The 18,559-nt window shown below is 38.6% G+C and overlaps 1 protein-coding gene and 1 non-coding gene across 3 annotated transcripts in view; one reads left to right on the forward strand and one right to left on the reverse strand.

Moving 5' to 3' along the window:
* Positions 1-199: 199 nt before the first annotated feature.
* On the reverse strand, positions 200-271 carry TRNAA-UGC (transfer RNA alanine (anticodon UGC)). Its single transcript has one exon. It is a non-coding gene; the product is annotated as a tRNA-Ala (tRNA).
* Positions 272-1,963: 1,692 nt separating this feature from the next.
* Positions 1,964-18,559, forward strand: part of CAMSAP2 (calmodulin regulated spectrin associated protein family member 2) — a 61,098-nt gene continuing 44,502 nt past the window's right edge. The window contains exons 1-2 of one of the 2 annotated variants that reach the window (XM_072420076.1): positions 1,964-3,299; positions 13,584-13,843. In XM_072420076.1, the coding sequence (XP_072276177.1) occupies positions 3,161-3,299; positions 13,584-13,843 (399 nt within the window). In that variant the 5' untranslated portion in view covers positions 1,964-3,160. The remainder of the gene's footprint in view (positions 3,300-13,583; positions 13,844-18,559) is intronic. The other variant, XM_072420077.1, reaches the window with a different exon arrangement.

Here is an 18,559-nt window from a genome sequence, read left to right on the forward strand (position 1 = left end):
TGGATAACCAGAAGAGCAATTTTAGTTTTGGTCATTTTCATTGTGAGATAGAGGTGAGATAAATGACAGCAAAGCTTGAAGTTTACATGCACTTTTTTTTCACAACAACCTTAGGGGCTTTCTGAAGTTTGATGGTTTCTTACGATGCCCACACGGCTCAATGTAAGCTAACCAACTAGGCTAATTTTAAGGAAATCAATGGAGATGCTGGGGATTGAACCCGGGACCTCACACATGCAAAGTGTGCACTCTACCACTGAGCTACATCTCCACAACTTGCTAAGCTTGTTTGAAGCAGATTGTAAAAAGAGGAGCAGACAAGAAAGTGATACGGTTGATGTGAAGATATTCTTTTTCATTTGGCTACCCAGAAGAGTTTTTGAGTTTTGGTCATTTCCATTGTGAGATGGGGTGAGATAAAAGACAGCAAAGCTGCACAGGACAGCAAAGCGTGAAGATAGTCCTTTCCATGTGGATAACCAGAAGAACAATTTTAGTTTTGGTCATTTTCATTGTGAGATAGGGGTGAGATAAATGGTAGCAAAGCTTGAAGTTTACATGCACTTTTTTTTCACAACAACATTGGGGGCTTTCTGAAGTTTGACGGTTTCTTACGATGCCCACACGGCTGAATATAAGCTAACCAACTAGGCTAATTTTAAAGAAATCAATGGAGATTTCCAAATCACGGCTTCTTTTTCTCCTTGGAAGACCATAAACATTTGTGAGACAGAAAAACATGGTTTCTACTAATTTGTGCTTGTCCAATAGCTTCAAGAATTCAACAAACAGACTCTCCATCATTAAAAGGAACGGATTTAGCTCGCCCTGCACTTTTTTCACACCAATGGAAAACAGCTGAGAACAGGAACAAGCTTAACTATGTGATCAGTATTTTTGAAACTAAAAATCAACCTTGTGGCTTTCCTCGAATATGTCCTCAATTCTTACCATCCAAAGAATCCCCATTCTCACACGACTTAACATTAGCTAAATAGCAAGGCTGATTATAAAGAGATCACTGGAGATGCCACAGATTGAACGGTGATGCTCACAGATGCAAAGCTTGCACTCCCATTGATCTACAATCCCTTCCACTACCCATGCTCCAGTGCAACTGTCCTTCACTATACTAATGCAGGAAATATCACATTTTGCACTTAGGGTCAGTAGGCGCATTGAAAAGTTCTGAAAATGCAAATAGAGGCGCTTTTCCTTACTAAAAGTAGGATTTCATGGAGATGCCTGATATGGAAGCCAAGGCCTCACACATGCAAAGCGTGCAGGCAGATTCTTTATTGTAGAAGGGTCCGGATATGCTTCTTCTGCAAATAAAGCAAATTTATTTTAAAGTAGGTATTCTTAAGTAACAGGTATTACGTAAGGAGTCACCTTTTTCTGGCCTATCACAAAGACCAAATATACCCAACCCCAAAAAAGCCTGTTAAGAAATACCACCATCACCATCAATGAAATAAGGTAAGACAGAGAAAGTTTAGTTAAACATTTGCAAAACAGGCAAGTATGTTTATTTTACTACAAATAGAACATAGCCTGTCCATCCTGCAACAAACAACCAGACTGCTTGATTTTTTTTACTTTTAGTTTGGTTCTATTTTATCGTATCCCATCACACAATACGTTGTGTGCATGTTATCGTGCAGTTGTAGCAATAAATGTTTTCCAGCAGAGCACATGTTTAATTTGTCATTTCGATGATGTATGTGGTACCTTTTAAAAACAAACGGTACCTTTGAGGCGTGTTAAGTATAAACAGTCTCTACTTAACAAAATATTCCTTTACAACCAACACTACACCACTAGGCTGCAGTTCGCCGTCTCACGGAAAACGCATGCGTCCCGTAAGACCTCCGTGACGCCGAGTTACGCAGGCGCACATTTCGCCTCTTGCAGTCCGCGCATGCGCTTTAGTGACAGCTGTCTTCTTTCCAGTGCGGCAGGAAAACCCGCAGCGTCGGCGGGCGGAGAGAATAGGAAACGGGGAGGGAGACAGGGATAAGGGTGGAGGGGGCAGAGGGCAGAGAAAGAACATAGGAATAAACGCGGTGAAAGGGAGAGCTAATATGTTTAAACGGATTCTGAAATACGGCGTCGGCATGGCCTGTACAAGGAGACATGTCCCATGATCAGACCTCTCCAGGATTTCTGCAATCATCTGAGGGGGAGACACAACAGGATTACTGAATCCCGCTCATTAAGAAGTGCCCGGGCGTGTTAGTCGTGCAAGTGTTTGGATGTGGAGGAATCCCGGGCGCTGGCAGCCTGCAATGTGCGCTATTTGAATGAGATGTGTGAATAGAGCCCCCATGACGGGTGAATCATCTGTGCATCAGTCAGCAGCCGATACCTGCTAGGTTTACGCATCGAGAAATCACTACAAATCGGATCACTTGGTCGATCTGCTGCTGGGATCGGTGATCGAAATACTAAATGGGATTCACATGATATTTTTAAGCATCTTCTGTCTTGATATGTTTTGATGTTGCTTGTTGGTAATGACTTTGTCTTCAGTTTATCACAGGATATGTCCTTCTGTCAGTAGAGATCAGTGATTACAAATCAGAGCAATCACTAACCTAGCAAGGATCACATGAAGGCGGGGTGCATGGCAGCAATCTAATGTACAGTATTTGTGTTTTCACTACAAGCAATTCACATGATCACCTGATATCTGGAATCAAGTCAAATCCTAGGGATTTTTCCTGTACACTGTCCCTTTCGTACAGTAAAAACATACACAAAGCATCTATTTTTTAAATGCTTTTTTATTTTATTTATTGTGTATGTGGGTTGAGGCTTAGACTCTAAAATATTGGTATGACATGGCCATCTGGCTGCTGTTCTTCTTAAGACGCTTTGACCAAGTCCAATATTAAGCAAGCAATTCTGATAAATATAACCTACATTGGAAGCATCTGATATGTTATCGATTGAACATCACAGGTTCTCTGCTGTATACATTGTTTGGCTATAGAAAATATTTAAAAGGTTGAGATAAGGACAAGGTGAAATTGCTGGACTGCTGCATGTGCAATGGTTTATGACTTGCGTTGGTGCTCTTGGATTTTGTAGTAAAATGTTAAACTGATCAGCTTAAATTGTGAAACATGTAAATTGTGAAGGCCTGCAAGATTCAACCATGGTAGATGTTGCTGCAAATGCACAGGTTAAGAAAACCTTTATCGTCCCTGCCATCAAACCTTTCGATCACTATGACTTCAACAGGGCCAAGGTGGCCAGTAATTTGGCTTGGTTGGTTGCCAAGGCCTATGGGGCAGGTAAGTTTTTTGTTTTGTTTTTTCCTTGTAGGAAATGTTTGTGATTGTATTAATTTTTTTGGTTCATTAAAGTGTTAGTTCAAAAAGGACATTCAAAAAACAATAACGATGGCCAAGGCGATTGGATAATTTTAGTTTTGCTAAAGCCAGGTCTCCTAAATAGGCGTTCTGATTAGTTACAATGAGTTACTGTTCTATGTTTTACGATTTAAAAGTTTGATTCCTGCTATCCTTAATGAATGAATAAATATTTGTCTTGAGAGCAGCAAGTCTAAATTTACTCTTGTAGAGCAATGGCCTAATGGGTATTCAACATTTATGAGTATCAGATGCTGTATCCCTCACTGCACACTGTGCTTCCACCCACCGGCCCTTTTGTCGCTTTTTTAATATGTAATATTTAGCAGTGGCCATATAGCTCCACAAGGCTGCAAACACTGGCATCACTGGATGGCATGGCATGGCATACAGGTAAGAATTCCTAATGTTTTTACAGGGTAATGTTTTTCTAAAGGTTTTGACTGTTTCATGTTAAACAGTTACTATTTAATCTATGACAAGAAATATACAGGATAATTTTGCTAAACTCCTTTTGGTGTTGCTAGTTCCCAGGCTGCCATTTTAATGCTTTGAGGTTGACTCACTGTCCTAGTAACAAGTTTAGACATAAGGAATTCTGACTTTTATTTCATATTCTGCATGCTTACTGCAGCTAGAAGTTAGGCAACTATCAGGAAGGCTGCAATGTACTGTTCTGTGTTGTTCTTCATGTAAGTGTTTTAATGTCATTGGTTGCTGTCTCTGCATAACATTTCTTCAAAAGCAATTTTGAGAGCCAGTCAAGTCACTTTTTATCCCTGTATTCCACACATGCATGCATTCCACATGTATTGCCATTTCTTATTAGGTATTCTTTAAATGTCTTGGCATAAAATACAATACTTGTGGTTTGGTGGTTCTTGTAATGCCCTCAGTTAGAAGATAAACAAATGCAGGAATGTTTATGTAATCTAATCCAGTCTGTTCTTTGTACAGTGAGAGTTTATTGTGGAATTCACTACTAGCTTTCCTGGTTGAGTTCCCCCAAACAGGTTTGTGTATATCTTGAGAGCCTTGGATGCTTAGTTTCTTCAATGTTTCAGACCTTAACTTTATTGAAAGCTCTTCTGGACTGTGTCGTCACCTCCTGTGTCACTGTCTGTATCTGACTGTCATTTGCAACCCCTATTTAATTTACAGCGCTTGGTAATATGTTGGCACTATATAAGTCCTTTTTAATAATAATAAAAATAATTGTCTGCTCTATGTATTGCTACAAGTGGTAACATGGCCTTAACACTTTTTCGCTGTTGTCATAAAGTTGCAGAGTTTTCAGGCACTTGAATGGAATTGTTTCTTTTTATTTTGTGTTAGATTCAATGTTCCCTTGAATATAATGTCTAAACTAATAAAAACTTAGCATAATGTATACATCCATAATCCTAAGAAGATGCCACCACCATGTCCCAGGCTTACCTGGGCACCCAAGATGCCAGTGGGGGTTGTCAGAATGGGAATACAGCAGTTTTTCATTTCATTCTTTCCTTTAAGATATAAAGGTCAGCGGTGGTCAGGTAGAAGCTGATAGAAAACTTGGGCTTGCTAAACTAACACACAAATATCATGTGATAAGAAAATTGCATCAGCCAACATTTGATTCAACAGGGTCTCTGTTTGCAGAAAATATATAATGTTCGGGGAGTGTAAATAATCTTCTGATTTCCTAAATTTCTATAGTCCTGGCCTGTGTACTTTGGGCTACTGACTTAGAACAAGCAAGCAGCTAAAATCAGTTAGCAGCTAAAATCAGTTAGCAAAGTTGGAGGACAGTCAGAATCCTACCCCTTGAATTTGTTGTTTAAAAGTTTTGTAGCCTTTTGGTTGACTGGGTCTGTGGATAAATATACTTCCACTTTGATGCAACATTGTGTATTAATTGACATGCTTCAGGCAGTGACACACTCTTTGACCTGTATTGAGGAAAAGCATTGTAGTTGAAGGGCCTCTTGCCCATGCATCTGATATGGTCAAATACAGTTTATGTATTGCAATACCACTTGCCAAACTCTATTGTTGCACTCATTCTCCTTATTGTGGGCAGATTAGTTGTCACATGTTCCCAGATGGAAGTAATTCCCACATATGTATGCTTGTAAAGTGGTATTTGTTTCCATGCATTTAATTTTTTTGAGTGTTTTTGTATAGTGTGTTTTTTTGGTATAGCCTGCATGTATGTTGAATGGTGGTCTTTTTGGCAAAGTTCTATTCACCAACAGTGATGACCTCTATACTTATCTCATGACAGTTCTTGTTCCTGTCAATCATGCTTAAGGTTAAACAAAACAGTAGTCAAAATTGTACCTTTTTTTGGTATGTGGAAGGGTTAAGATAAGCCTCTAATTGTTCTGTAAACAATCCGCAAACAGTATAAAGTAAAATGATGCCCAAAACAGCAATATTACCTTTGGCTGCTTCCAAAACTATTTTACTGTAAAATAGGGGAAATCGTTTTTTGGGCGTTTTATGCCATTATTTGGTAACAAAGGGAGATAGGGTAACTAAGCAATGAGTTAGGAGAGAGGATTTTATTTGTATTGCATGCCACACTGTAATTTTACTTTTACCAAAGCGCCACAAGTTAGCTAAACATAGCCCATTTACAGCATCTTGTGTCACCAAAATGCCTGTGCTTTGCAGCATCTAGTCAACATTTCTAGATAGTGCTCCTGACCTTTGCTTGCAGCATGCTACATTTACACATCATGAACTTTTGAATACCTGCAGAGGCCATTGTGAAGCAGGAATTTTAAGTATAGCTGTAATTTTAAATGCTCTTTAACAGGAAGAGGTTCATTTTCAGGAGACTCAGTGTCACTTTCTGTAAGGGTCCACAGGCTTCCTTTTTACTGCCTTTATTTATTTTTTGATCATCTGCTATTGTACAACAATAGAAAAATTATCCTATAATTCTAAGGTAGCTTGTACTTGTCCCAGTAACCAGTTTGTCAGTCTCCCAGAGCAGTGGACAAAACCTCTTTGGCTGTATAATGTTACTGTCAATGTAAACATAAACTTTCCAACCAGCTTATTGATTTAAGTTTAGGGAGATTTATGTTCTTTTGATTTCCATTGAGATAGACAGGGTCGCCAATGTAACTTCATGCTGGAATATGACATACTACTGTCAAACTAGCTAGATAAAAAGAAACAATATTCCCCTTAACCACAACAAAAAATTCCAGAAACACTGGAGTACTTTGTTACTGAATGTACAATTGTTTGTGCTTCTTTCCACAGTTCTGTTACTTACGACTGGTGAGTGTTATACCTTGCTTCCCTGTGTCTCACTAAATTAAGTTGTTCACAGTTTAAAACTCAGTGCTCATAAAAAAGACTTTTTAGTTAATGTCACCATTTTTTATGCCAGCACTCATGTTTACATTTCTCTCCATATAAATGTCTCCCAAATGAAGTGGATGTTTATAGTAACATCAAATTACAGATGCCATTTTCATTATATAAATTACAAAACAAAAAAAGTTAATCTGGTTTCTTTAGTACAGATGCTAGATTTTCATTGCTCATAATGAATGTTTGTAATCATCTACAGCAAAAATCTAGAATCTTGACAGCAGCAACTGCCAGTTAAGTTTTCTAACTTAGGTTTACAAAGTATTCTGATTATACTGTATCTATGGAAGAACAGTGTTGTCACCCTAGCGCAAGATTACAGAGCACCCACTCCTCTTCACCAAAAAATAGGTTGAGTTGTTCTGTTGTCCACAAATGGCTAAAACTAATGTTAATTGATAAATAAGTACGGTAAAAAAATACAAAAGTTAGATGATTTCCAATTGGATTTTTATAACAAACTGCTTTTCAGTTTAAGAGCTTGTTCATACCAACAGTTGAGCAAGCAGTTCACAAACATTTTTCATAGATCAGGTGTGTAAGTTAGGAGTTCTGACTTCACTGTCTACATGCATGTTTTGAATCTGTGCCCTTTGGCTGCACTCCATAACTTCTCTCTTTCTAGCAGCTGAGAATCTGCAGCATTCTGGCTAGTGAGGGGGGATATTCACTGGATAAAGTGGAGCTGTACTTTGACAAGGTGTCACCAGCAGCAGAATAACCAATGTGGTCAGATGTGAAATTGGAAATTCCTTTGTACTATATACAGCTTGAATATAACAGGGATTCAGTTTCAAATTAACTTTTCATACAAAAAATGTCAAATCTACATTTCCTTGTTTCTTCAGGAAGAGTACCTTTTTCTTGTGCTATACTGAAAAGGTAAAATAACTTATTTACGTTTTAGTGTTGTGCAAGCTCCTTTCAAGAACTAAAATTGCCTATTCCTATTTTAACTGCACACAGTGAGCTTCTCAGAGTGTGCAAGAGAACACATTTTTGCTTTCGCTATTTTGTTGGCCAGCATCACCAGGCCTTTGTTTTCCGGTCTTGGTGTCCCAAGGAGTGGCATCAGGGCTGGAAGCAGTACTAAGGTCACTGCCTGATTCACACAAAGTACCCAAGTAAAACTGAAAATATTTATTTACGGATTTTTTTAGTATGTTGAAGGGCAGGGGGATTTAGAAAGCAGACTTTGAACTAAACCCATATAGCTTTATACAAGCATGGTTTTTGAGTTTGACGTGTTTGCAAATTCTAACTTGGTGACCCTGTTGAATGGAATTGATGACTGTCCATTTCACTGCCTTTGACTGTGCTTGAGAAATATTCCTTTGGTGAAATCATTCATTTACCACTGGAAAGAACACAATACAATCCATGTTTCTTGATTTCATAATGTCACATGACTTAATACTATAGTAGATTGAAGAAGTAATGCCGTGTTTAGCATAGTTATGTGTTGGGTATAACTGTTTTTATGACAAACATAATTATGACACACATAATTCTTGCAAATTTGAGGTTACAATAGCATGTGTAACCAGTATTTTTACAAAAAAATTCTTATTCTTATTTTTGCTTATGTTTCCATCTGTCATTAACCTGTGGTGTTGCTCATTTGGTCTTTCTGATCCTTCTTGTTTTTGGCGCTCTGTATGTTTAGGGTACACATTATGATTCATTTATAGCTATCTGATTGTATCTCATCAAAATATATGTAGGCACATTGGTCAAATAGTTCTCCCTCTGGAATGCCATATTACAATTCAACCATAACTAACTCAATTGTACAATCAAGCTGTAATTTGTAACCATACAAATTTAGTTTGTGACCAACCTACACTATGGGTCTGATTGATTAAGGCTCTCCAAAGCTGGAGAAGATACTTTCATCAGTGAACCTGGGTGATCACGCAAACCTGAAATGGATCTGGTCCACGATTGAAAACATTTTCTAACAAATAGAAAATCATTCCAGAAACCATTCCAGGTTTGCTGAGTCATCCAGGTTAATTGATGAAAGTGTATCTTCTCCAGCCTTGAAGAGCTTTAATAAATCAGACCCTTTATGAGAAAATGTGTACTTAGCACTTAAATAAATGAGGTCCTATGTAGCGTGTTTCCCCGAAAATAAGACCTACCCCGAAAATAAGACCTAGCACTTTTCCCCCAACCTGCCCTAATATAAGACCTACCCCGAAAATAAGACCTAGTAGAAAAAGAAATAATACTCACCGAGCGGGAGACAGCGGGCGTACACACTCCGGAGCCGCACAAGCCGATGCTTGCCTTGTAGTTCCGGCTCCTGTCACAGGCGGAGTGATATTACATGCACTTCGCCTGTCAGAAGCCAGGAACTCGGCTCGCGTCTTCTGATAAGGTAAGTTTTTTTTTTTTTTTTTTTTTTTAACCAGCACAATTACGGTATAAAAAAAAAAAAAAATAAATAAAAATGTGAGCAATCATTGCCCCAGCCACATTTTGTGCTGATTTTAGGTTTGTAAGGACAAGCTGGCTGATTTAATACAGTAACAGTGCAAGAAGAGAAATGCTGAATTCAGTAACCAATACCGGTAGCAATGAATCAATGAAGAGTTTAATTTACAATTGGGTCACCATATAAAACTCTCAAATGTACATTGTTCTACATGAATATGGTGTTTTTTTTATAATATAAGACAGTGTCTTATTTTCGGGGAAACACGGTATCTACTAACTTCCACATGAAGTCAGAAAAATAAACTGAAAATAAACAAATATTGTTTATGGACAGTTTGCAATTTAGTTTATTTACATGAAAAATGTCTAATGTTCTAATGCAATCATAAATTAATTATTCGAACTTGCTAGCCTGGTTCTCTCTTTTCTAAATTCTTTCTAACACCCATACGAATCTGATTATGTGTTCTCTTCTTGAAGCCCCAGGCAGAAATGTAGGCACAAGCACCTAACCCCCCCCTTCTCCCCAATACCCAGCTGGTATAGGTTACTTCATTTTTGCCGTTGGCACTATTGGCGGCAGTGCTCAACCCAGAAATTTTTTAAAGCCTATTTGTAGGTGGGTGGCAGCCCCTGTGTTGTGACCAAACTCTTTAGTAACCACCCAAAAACAGCCGGGTGGGTGCTGAAAAGTGCCGGGTGGTGCGCCCAGCTAAAAGGGCCTGGGGAGAACCCTGGGTGGAATCTTAAGACTGTATGTGTTTGAGCTATAGAGGGAGTAGTGAAATTGACATTCCATGTGCTTACTTATTTTGTGAAAGAACAGTGGCTATACAGTTCTCTAAAGATTCCTCTAAGGTTTTTCTGGTGGTGGCTATAGGTTTTCTTTGGATGTTAGGTATTCCCACATTATGTGACAGACCATTATTTTATGTTTCCCTGCAGACATCCACATACTGATCTAGGTTTATTACATAATGATAAGGCCTGCAAACATTTCTCCAGATCTGTGATCTGGATATCTGTAATCTGTGCTTCACTTATCCGTCTGGGATGTAGTACCATCATGAAGCTTTTGATTTGCTAAAGTGGGGTTGCCATGGCAACAAACAGACCAGTCATTGATCGTCCCAGTATTCCTTGGTAAATCAGTTGAATTTATTATGGTTTATTCTGTGGATGGTGCAAATGGTAGCGGGGTGTCCACTACCAGATGCCTGGGCCTGTGTACAACTGTCAACACATTTTGCCAAGTCTGTCCATTTCTGGATAATAACTATTCTATTCTTTCCTCTTCAGTAAGCCTAAAAAGATATTATTCCCTCCTTTTCAACTCTCTGAAACACATGGACAAGATTTCTATACATATTTCTATAATAAAGTAATGCAGTGGTTGTCAAATTTAAAGGTATGAAGAACCTTAACTATCGCCCCTGACAGCATAAAAAGCAGGCATGCTAAAGGAAAAGTGGTATGAGATGGGGCATTCTACATGTATGGTTGGATACATTCTTCAGACGATAATGAGAGGCTGGGGACATGGTACATGAGGCTTGTAGAGATCGCTTCTATTGCATCTTAACAAAACGATACTTCCTCCATTGCAGGGGTCCAAGTGTCACAGGATAAGCACTAGGAGGCCTTTATATAGGCTCATTTTGCATTCTTATACAAGTTTTATAGAAATATAAAACCTAATTTTTTTTTAATTAAACTGCCACCATGACACAAGCTCACAGTCTGTTGACACAGGTCCGAAGGGCTCAAAGTTGAATGCCAGCTTGGAGAGAATATTATTATTAATAAACAGGATTTATTTAGCACCAGCATATTATGCAGTACTGTCCATTACATAGGGGTTGCAAATGACAGACAGATATAGGACAGTGACACAGTATTGACATTTCTACTCTGGCTCTAAAGCTCATGGTAAAAGAATGGTTTATGGAAACATATTTGATTTTATGGATTAGTCATATTTACTTGAATTATTTAAAGTAGAACGCTCATCTCAAAATGATAAAAAGAAAATAGCCCATTAAAAAAAACAATAAAGATAAAAATAGGTTTTTGCTGCAATTTTCAGTAGCATCTTCGTGATTTTATCCTGCTGTACTTTTATTTCTGACACTAGATGCCCAGCATCTTTTAACCCTCTTTCTTTAAGACCTTGTCATCCTGGACACACATCAGACTGTTATTGTACAGTAAAAGAAGTAGCATTGTACAGTAATGCAGTCTTGAATGTACTCCCACACATATGCTCAGGAGTAATGTCATTCCAGCCTGGCCAGTCAAGGTGGGGGAAGACCCAAATCGGGAAGACAACCCAGTAAAAATGGTGGGCCAGTTCCTTCTGCAATAAACTTGCTGTTCACAATTTTGTCTTTGTATGGAACTATAGCTAAAATTATAAAAAATTGCAAACAGACAGGTCCTTTATTGCAGTATGTCTAAACATACCTGCCTGTTTGTAATTTTTTAATTATATTCACCTGTCCCCATTCCATTGTGGGAGCAGCCCTATTCTTCTTCTCTTCTGGATGTTGGTTCTTTGGCCATCTTGGTTGACCAGACTGGGATAACATAACTCGTAAGCATAGGTGTGGGAGTTCATTCAGACTGCGACAAACTCCTGCACATGTGCGCTAAGGTTATTTCATGCACAGCTCAATGTATACTTCAGAAAAGATGGCAAACAGGTAGGTAAGTAGGTTTTATTGCAGTAGGGACATTGCCTGTCTATTCTTCAATAAACAAGCTGCTTGTTTCAGTTTTTAATGTATGCTTTTAGTCCAAACAAAAGCTCACCCCTACCACCACAGAATAAAAACACATTTAATAAAAATTAAATGTCACTGGACTGGCAAGAACACCTAAATAGGTAAAGCTAAGCATACCCTGAAAGGGGAACTGGGGCATGAAGTGAATTTTTAGGTCCCCTCTGCTTTTGCATTTTGTTAATAGTATCTTCAGTTTGAATTACTCTTTACTAGTTTTTTTTTTTTTTTGTGTGTGTACTTTTTAGTCTTCCAGTCCAGGTTTAGGCCTTGACCCACAGGCTACAAAAGGCTTGCATTGGCATGCCCTCCATAAGTTTTTTTTTTTTTTTTTTTTTTTTTTTGCCAAAAGCAGTTCAGGAATATGAGGAGCAGATATATATGCTGAAATTCTTTTAATTCTGAAAGAGTCTGACAGCCAGGAGCTGTGTAATTCTTCACAGCTTTATTTAAATCTCCTTTGACAGATATGTGTAATTACTGGGAATTTTTAAACTACCCATTTTTGTGAATAGGACTTATTTCTTCCTATTTAAAAAGAAAAGTTATCCGGATTTTCAGGCGTCATCCTGAAAATCTAGTCAATTATTTATTAATTTGCTTCAATTAATTCCTTTTTAAAGGAAAATCATCACTTAATAGCATGAAGGATAATAAGCCTCAAGTAACACGTGAGGTGCTCTGAGGTTTCCTAATTTGTTGGTTTTGGAGTTATGGACCTTTCACTTTTATGGTATATATCCTATATTACATGTTAAACTGGCATATTTATGTTAACTCTAAGCCAGTTTTAAAGTGAAAACTATATGTTTTCAGCTGTTTTTTGTTGTAGATAGTTGTTACATTAAAGGGCTGAGTTAGGCGGTCATGGCTATACCATTGCCTTAAAGTATGCATTACCAATATAATAAAGTGGACCTATCATCAATATTTTTACTTTACATAAAAGGGTAGACAACCCTATTATGTAAAGTAAAACTTTTTTTTTTTTTTTTTAAGAGTGAAGCCCCTCCCCCTCTGTCCCCTTCTGTCTTCTCATCGGCCCTCTTCTCCCCTCCTATTTACAGCAGGCTACGTTGCCCGAACTCACGCCTGCACCGTGTGAGATCAGAATATGTGTAGACCTAAAGACCGTTGTGATATTTTAAGCTTTATTTCTTCACAATGTCTATATCTTCTGGCTTGTGTAAATTCTTTGTTGTGTATATTCTGGACCAATTTTAGGCCTTACTTCCAATACTACCTTTAGTGGATGATGGTACCATGTGAATCAAGTTGTTTCTTTTTCTATACTCGATTACTGGCATCAATTAGTAAATTACAAACACATTAGGATGCCTTTTATGCATTTAGGTTGCAGCTACTAGCATCATGATGGCTTCTATTCTGCAAAATATTTCCGGTTTTGTTTCTCTCTCTGTGGAGTGTCTTTGTCGTTCATGTTCCTTGCTAATACTGTACTCTATAATATAAAAACTAAGAAAGCTTATAATAACTATATCTATTTAACACATGGCAGACATGATGGGTTTTTTGAGCATTCTGATTTAACTTTTTTTGGTAAATTAAACAAAATCTTTTACCGTAATGTGTACCTTTTGCTGTTTTGCAGAAAACGTCCCAAAAGAGCTTCAGGAACCTTTCTACACAGATCAGTATGACCAAGAGCATATGAAGCCTCCAGTAGTGAACCTTTTACTTTCCGCAGACCTGTACTGTCGCGCTGGTAGCCTTATTCTTAAGAGTGACACTGCCAAGCCTCTTCTGGGCCACGATGCAGTCATCCAAGCCTTGGCACAACGTGGGCTGTATGTTACTGACCGTGAAAAGTTGGTGACAGAGAGAGATCTTAGAAAGAAGCCTATTCAGATGGTAAGTTTCATAGATATTTGCTAAATTTATTTTAGTGGGTTAGTGTTAATTTGGATGTTTTTGTATTGGTAAACCTTTTTTAGTAAGTATACGTGACACAATCCCACGGTTCTGTTGAGTCATGTCAGTCATTAGATCCATAACAAAAAAATATGAGGTGGTGCTGAGAAGTTCCTAGCTTTGCTCAGGAAGAAGAGAGCCAGAGTAATGAAATAACAAATGTATTCAACATATTCCCCCTGAGACTGATGCACTTGGTACAGCGTAGTTGCAGCTTTTCTAGACCAGTCAAATAAAAGTCCTTTGTTTGGGCCGCAAACCAGCTCTCAGCAGCATCTTTGACGTCAGAAATGTCCTCAAAACGTTGCCCCTTCAGGTGTTTCTACAAATTCGAGAACAGGTAATAGTCCAAAGGGGCCAGGTCAGGTGAGTGTGGGGGATGGTGGACCCATTGGAAACCCAGGGTGTTCAATTTGGCAGCCACAACATTGGACGTGTGCGCTGGTGCATTGTCTTGCAAAAAAAGTATCCCTTTGGTCATCTTTCCACATTGTTTCATTTTAATTGCCTCCTTCAGCTGGTCCAGGAGGTTAGCATAATACTGTCCGGTGATACTACAGCCCTGAGGTAGATAGTCCACCAACAGAATACCATCTTTGTCCCAGAAATCAGGTGCCATGACTTTTTTGGGCGATTTCTTGCTTTGGAACTTCTTCAACCGCGGGGACCCGCTGTGGCGATTACAAACCCAACACACTCCCGTGAGATGTCAAGTATCTGGGCTATCTTTTTTGCCGATATTCACCGGTCCTCAATATCAGTTCATGGACAGCATCACAGGTTGCCGGGTCAGTTGAGGTTGGGGGATGCCCACTGCGGGGCTCATCTTCAACAGTGAAATGCCCAGTCTTGAAAGGAGATATCCAGGTTTTGACAGTGCTGTAGAAAGGACTCTTCTCCCCCAGTGTTTGTGACATCTCAGTGTGATTTTCCTTTGCTGACCTTCCCTGGAGAAACATAAACTTTATGACGGCCCGAAACTCCAACTCCAACTTGCTTGTGCCTCTGCTATCACAGCTTCTCACTAAAAGAAGAAAAAGTTTTAAGAATCTTAAAGACCTGATATTTGCACAGTTACATACTAAGATATAAGGCTGTCATATGCCCCCACACTAATTTTTCTATTTCATCTGGAAAGGGGGCAAAGCCAGGAACTTCTCAGCACCCCCTCGTAGGTGCTGTTTGAGACTTTTCGTGTTTAGGTTGTGAATGGAAGCAGGAAAGATTCACTGTGGATTTTTTTTAGGCAGGCTTCTCACAGAAGTAATGATGCCAAGTGGATCACTGTTTTGTGAGGAGCATAGTGCGATTTTGTTGTATCCTGTAGAAATACAACTTTTTTTTTTAGCCTAGTTAACATCTTTTTGTTACTGTTGTTTTCCTGGTCCTTACCTGGCATAGAATTGTTGTAAATGTCTAAATTGACGTATAAAAAAGGTCTGTTCCTAGTAAGGGGCCGCAAAATGAAAGCTTTGCCTCTGTTGCCTAAATGTGAATGTCTAGTTTTAAACTTTTGTGCCTCACCGATAGTTAATAATAAAATTTTTTTAGTTTCATGTCTGTAGAATGCAGGGTAAAACTTTGCAGCCAGTGGTGCCTTGTGAATACTGTTTAGGGTGGATGCAGGTAAATGCAAGTACCCATAAATAATGTTTAGGACATTGTATAGACTAGCTAGCTACTATAATTACTGTGGGAAGAATGCCTCTTACATTAATGGCTAAGTAAACGATTACAGATAGACTAAAAGGTCATTAGTGTCACTTAAGTGGACAAAGACACAAACTGCTCATTGCTTAAGTAACCCTTAGCAACCCCTGAAAGGAACTCTAGTGTTTCACAATATAGCTCAAATTATGTTCAGATATTAAAATGCTTTCTAACATGTCTGTTCAGCTAAGGTATGGAGTAGAATGTACATTTTGTGATGTACAGCCTAAAACATTGTAGACACAATTGAAGTTACTCTCAATTGCCTTCTGAAGGAGAATCTTTTGGGAATTTTTTTATAGAAAAACCTTGTTTTTCAATTTATTTTAGGTCATTTGCTTTTTGGGGGGCTATAAGTGAAGTAGATCTTCCTTAGATTCAGAATGGAAGACTTTTAAACTCAGTTGTAGCTGGGCAGAGCCACCTTAATTAAACATCTTAAAAATTTGCATTTTTATAACATAATGGTTGGAAAATTGTTGCTAATATAATTAACAGACATTTGACAAGTGAAGAACCATTTAGGCTTGATCGTTTTCCCCAGCGTTTAACCTGAGGCTTTAAAAGCCCATGTTTGAAATCCCCATGCATTCCATTGGGCTAATCTACACCAGGACGTTTCCTTGAGGCACGTTTATGAGCATTATTTATAACGTTGCTTGCAATGTTTTAAAATTTAAAATGCAGGGTTAGCGCTGGAAAACACAGGTAAATGCAGTTTAGACGTTTTTTCAGCATTTTAAAGGCAAGCTTTAAAATGCTAATAAAAGTGCATAAATGCATTTATAAAGCAGTAGGAACGTTTACATGCGTTTTTAAAAACATCCGTGTAGATCCAGCCTTATGAGGATCTGCAGAAAGGCACTTTGTAGGTGTAATCTTTGGGGTAAAATCCATTGATCATTGATCATAAACACCCTATTGGTGACAGAGAAATATGCACATTGTGTTCTCCTTTGCTGATAGACTGGGTATATAAAACACAGTTTGTCAGCTGGGAACAGAATGGCTACATTGGATTCTTAGTTGAATGCAGCTGTTATGATGCCGCAGTAATACCTAAAGTTGGTTAGAAAAATAATTATTTAGAGTTGGCACTATCTGTCATTGTCACCGTAACAAGAAAAGCATGTTTTACTGCTCTTCTGCAAGGTTTTTTCCTATTTAGGATGTATCTCATCTAGGTATGAAATTAAAACCTTTATTTCAAGATAAAATCTATATCAATCATGTCTATAGTTCTATTGACATTTGTCTGTCACTTGCATATTAGAGTAACACAAGCTGCATCATTTTAGATGCAGATGTTTTTCATAATTTATTTTCATTCTTGCAGCTCTGATATCATAGCACAGTTTGTGCACCTGTAGCTTCCACATTTTTAGGTACGCAGAATGCCAAGTATTCTGAGGGTGGTTGCAGTACAAAGCCCCTTGTAAATTGTCTCGGAGACAACAATTTATTAAAAGGTGATGTTTTTGAGCTTGGTCTTGCAATATCTAATTTATCAGCCCCTAACCTATTTTATTGGACTTTATTGCAGAGTGACTGTACTCTCTGCAACCCTTATTATTTCTCCATTTAGATGTTTACTTACCTCTACCTGATATAGAGTCAGCAGAGTTCTCTAGAATGTTTGAATAATCTCAAAAGAACCCTTAATTTTCTTTAAAAGCCACCATCTGCCCACGTGGTAGCTTTAGGCATTAAGAAATGGTAATCGCACTACAACCTCACTGCCAACCTGCACAAAGCCTAAAGCAGGGGTGCCCAAAACGCTGATTGCAATCTGCTCGATCGCAAAGGCAACGCGAGTCGATCGCGGAGCCCTGCCTTACCCCTCCCTGCTGTTTACCAGCAGCCCTGCTGCATGTCTGTAGGGGTGCTGGGGATGTCTTTCAGTGCCTGAGAAGGTTTGTGTAACAGTGGGGAGTGGGGAGGGAGGCAGAGAGGGTGGTCTGAGGTGAGCAGTGCTGGGCGACCAAGTCAGTTCAGGCTCGGTTCAGGGTTCAATTAGCGAGATACCTTTGTACAGATTAGCAGTTCTTTTTCTTGTGCAGCACGTCATTCTCCTATGACAGGTAAACTGTAGCTTTCCTGTCACTATAGTTTTGTAGTGCAATGTTCTGCCATTTAATGTCTCATTAGCTTCAGTCACTTCTGTGTAGTATACTCGGTATAAATATATGTTTAGCATTTTTATTGTTGGTAGATCATTTTGACATAGTCATTTTAAAAGTTGCTCCAAGCCAAAAAGTGAGGGCATCCCTGGCCTAAAGGATTAAGGAGTAGCCAAGACCATAAAAATATGTTTCGCCTGGAAAGGCTAATTTACAAGAGCCTGATAAAAATGTAGTCGCCACATTTATTAAACTGTAATATCCGTTTTGTTTATTTTTGGTTTGGATAAGTTTTAATTGCTACTCCTTGTGATTATTCACTAGCAATTTTTAGTTGATTGATTCATCAAATCTGGTATGTATCTCAATGAGGTAACTGCCAGCAAGTTCTGCACTGTTGCCTTCTTTCATCCTTCTCCCTTCCCTACACCCTACTGGCCCGACCACCTCAATATATACATACCGTGTTTCCCCGAAAGTAAGACCTACCCCGAATGTAAGACCTAGCACTATTTTGTAAACCTACCCTAATATAAGACCTACCCCGAAAATCAGAAAGTCAGAAGGGGACAATGGAGTCAATGGAATAGAGTGATCAGAAGGGGACAATCATTTTTATAGTGATCAGAAGGGGACAATCATTTCATAGTGATCAGAAGGGGACAATCATTTCATAGTGATCAGAAGGGGACATTCATTTCATAGTGATCAGAAGGGGACACTCATTTCATAGTGATCAGAAGGGGACATTCATTTCATAGTGATCAGAAGGGGACAGTCATTTCATAGTGATCAGAAGGGGACAGTCAATGGCATAGAGTGATCA

This window comes from Pyxicephalus adspersus, chromosome 8 (assembly GCF_032062135.1).
Source record: "Pyxicephalus adspersus chromosome 8, UCB_Pads_2.0, whole genome shotgun sequence".
Lineage (NCBI taxonomy): Eukaryota > Metazoa > Chordata > Amphibia > Anura > Pyxicephalidae > Pyxicephalus > Pyxicephalus adspersus.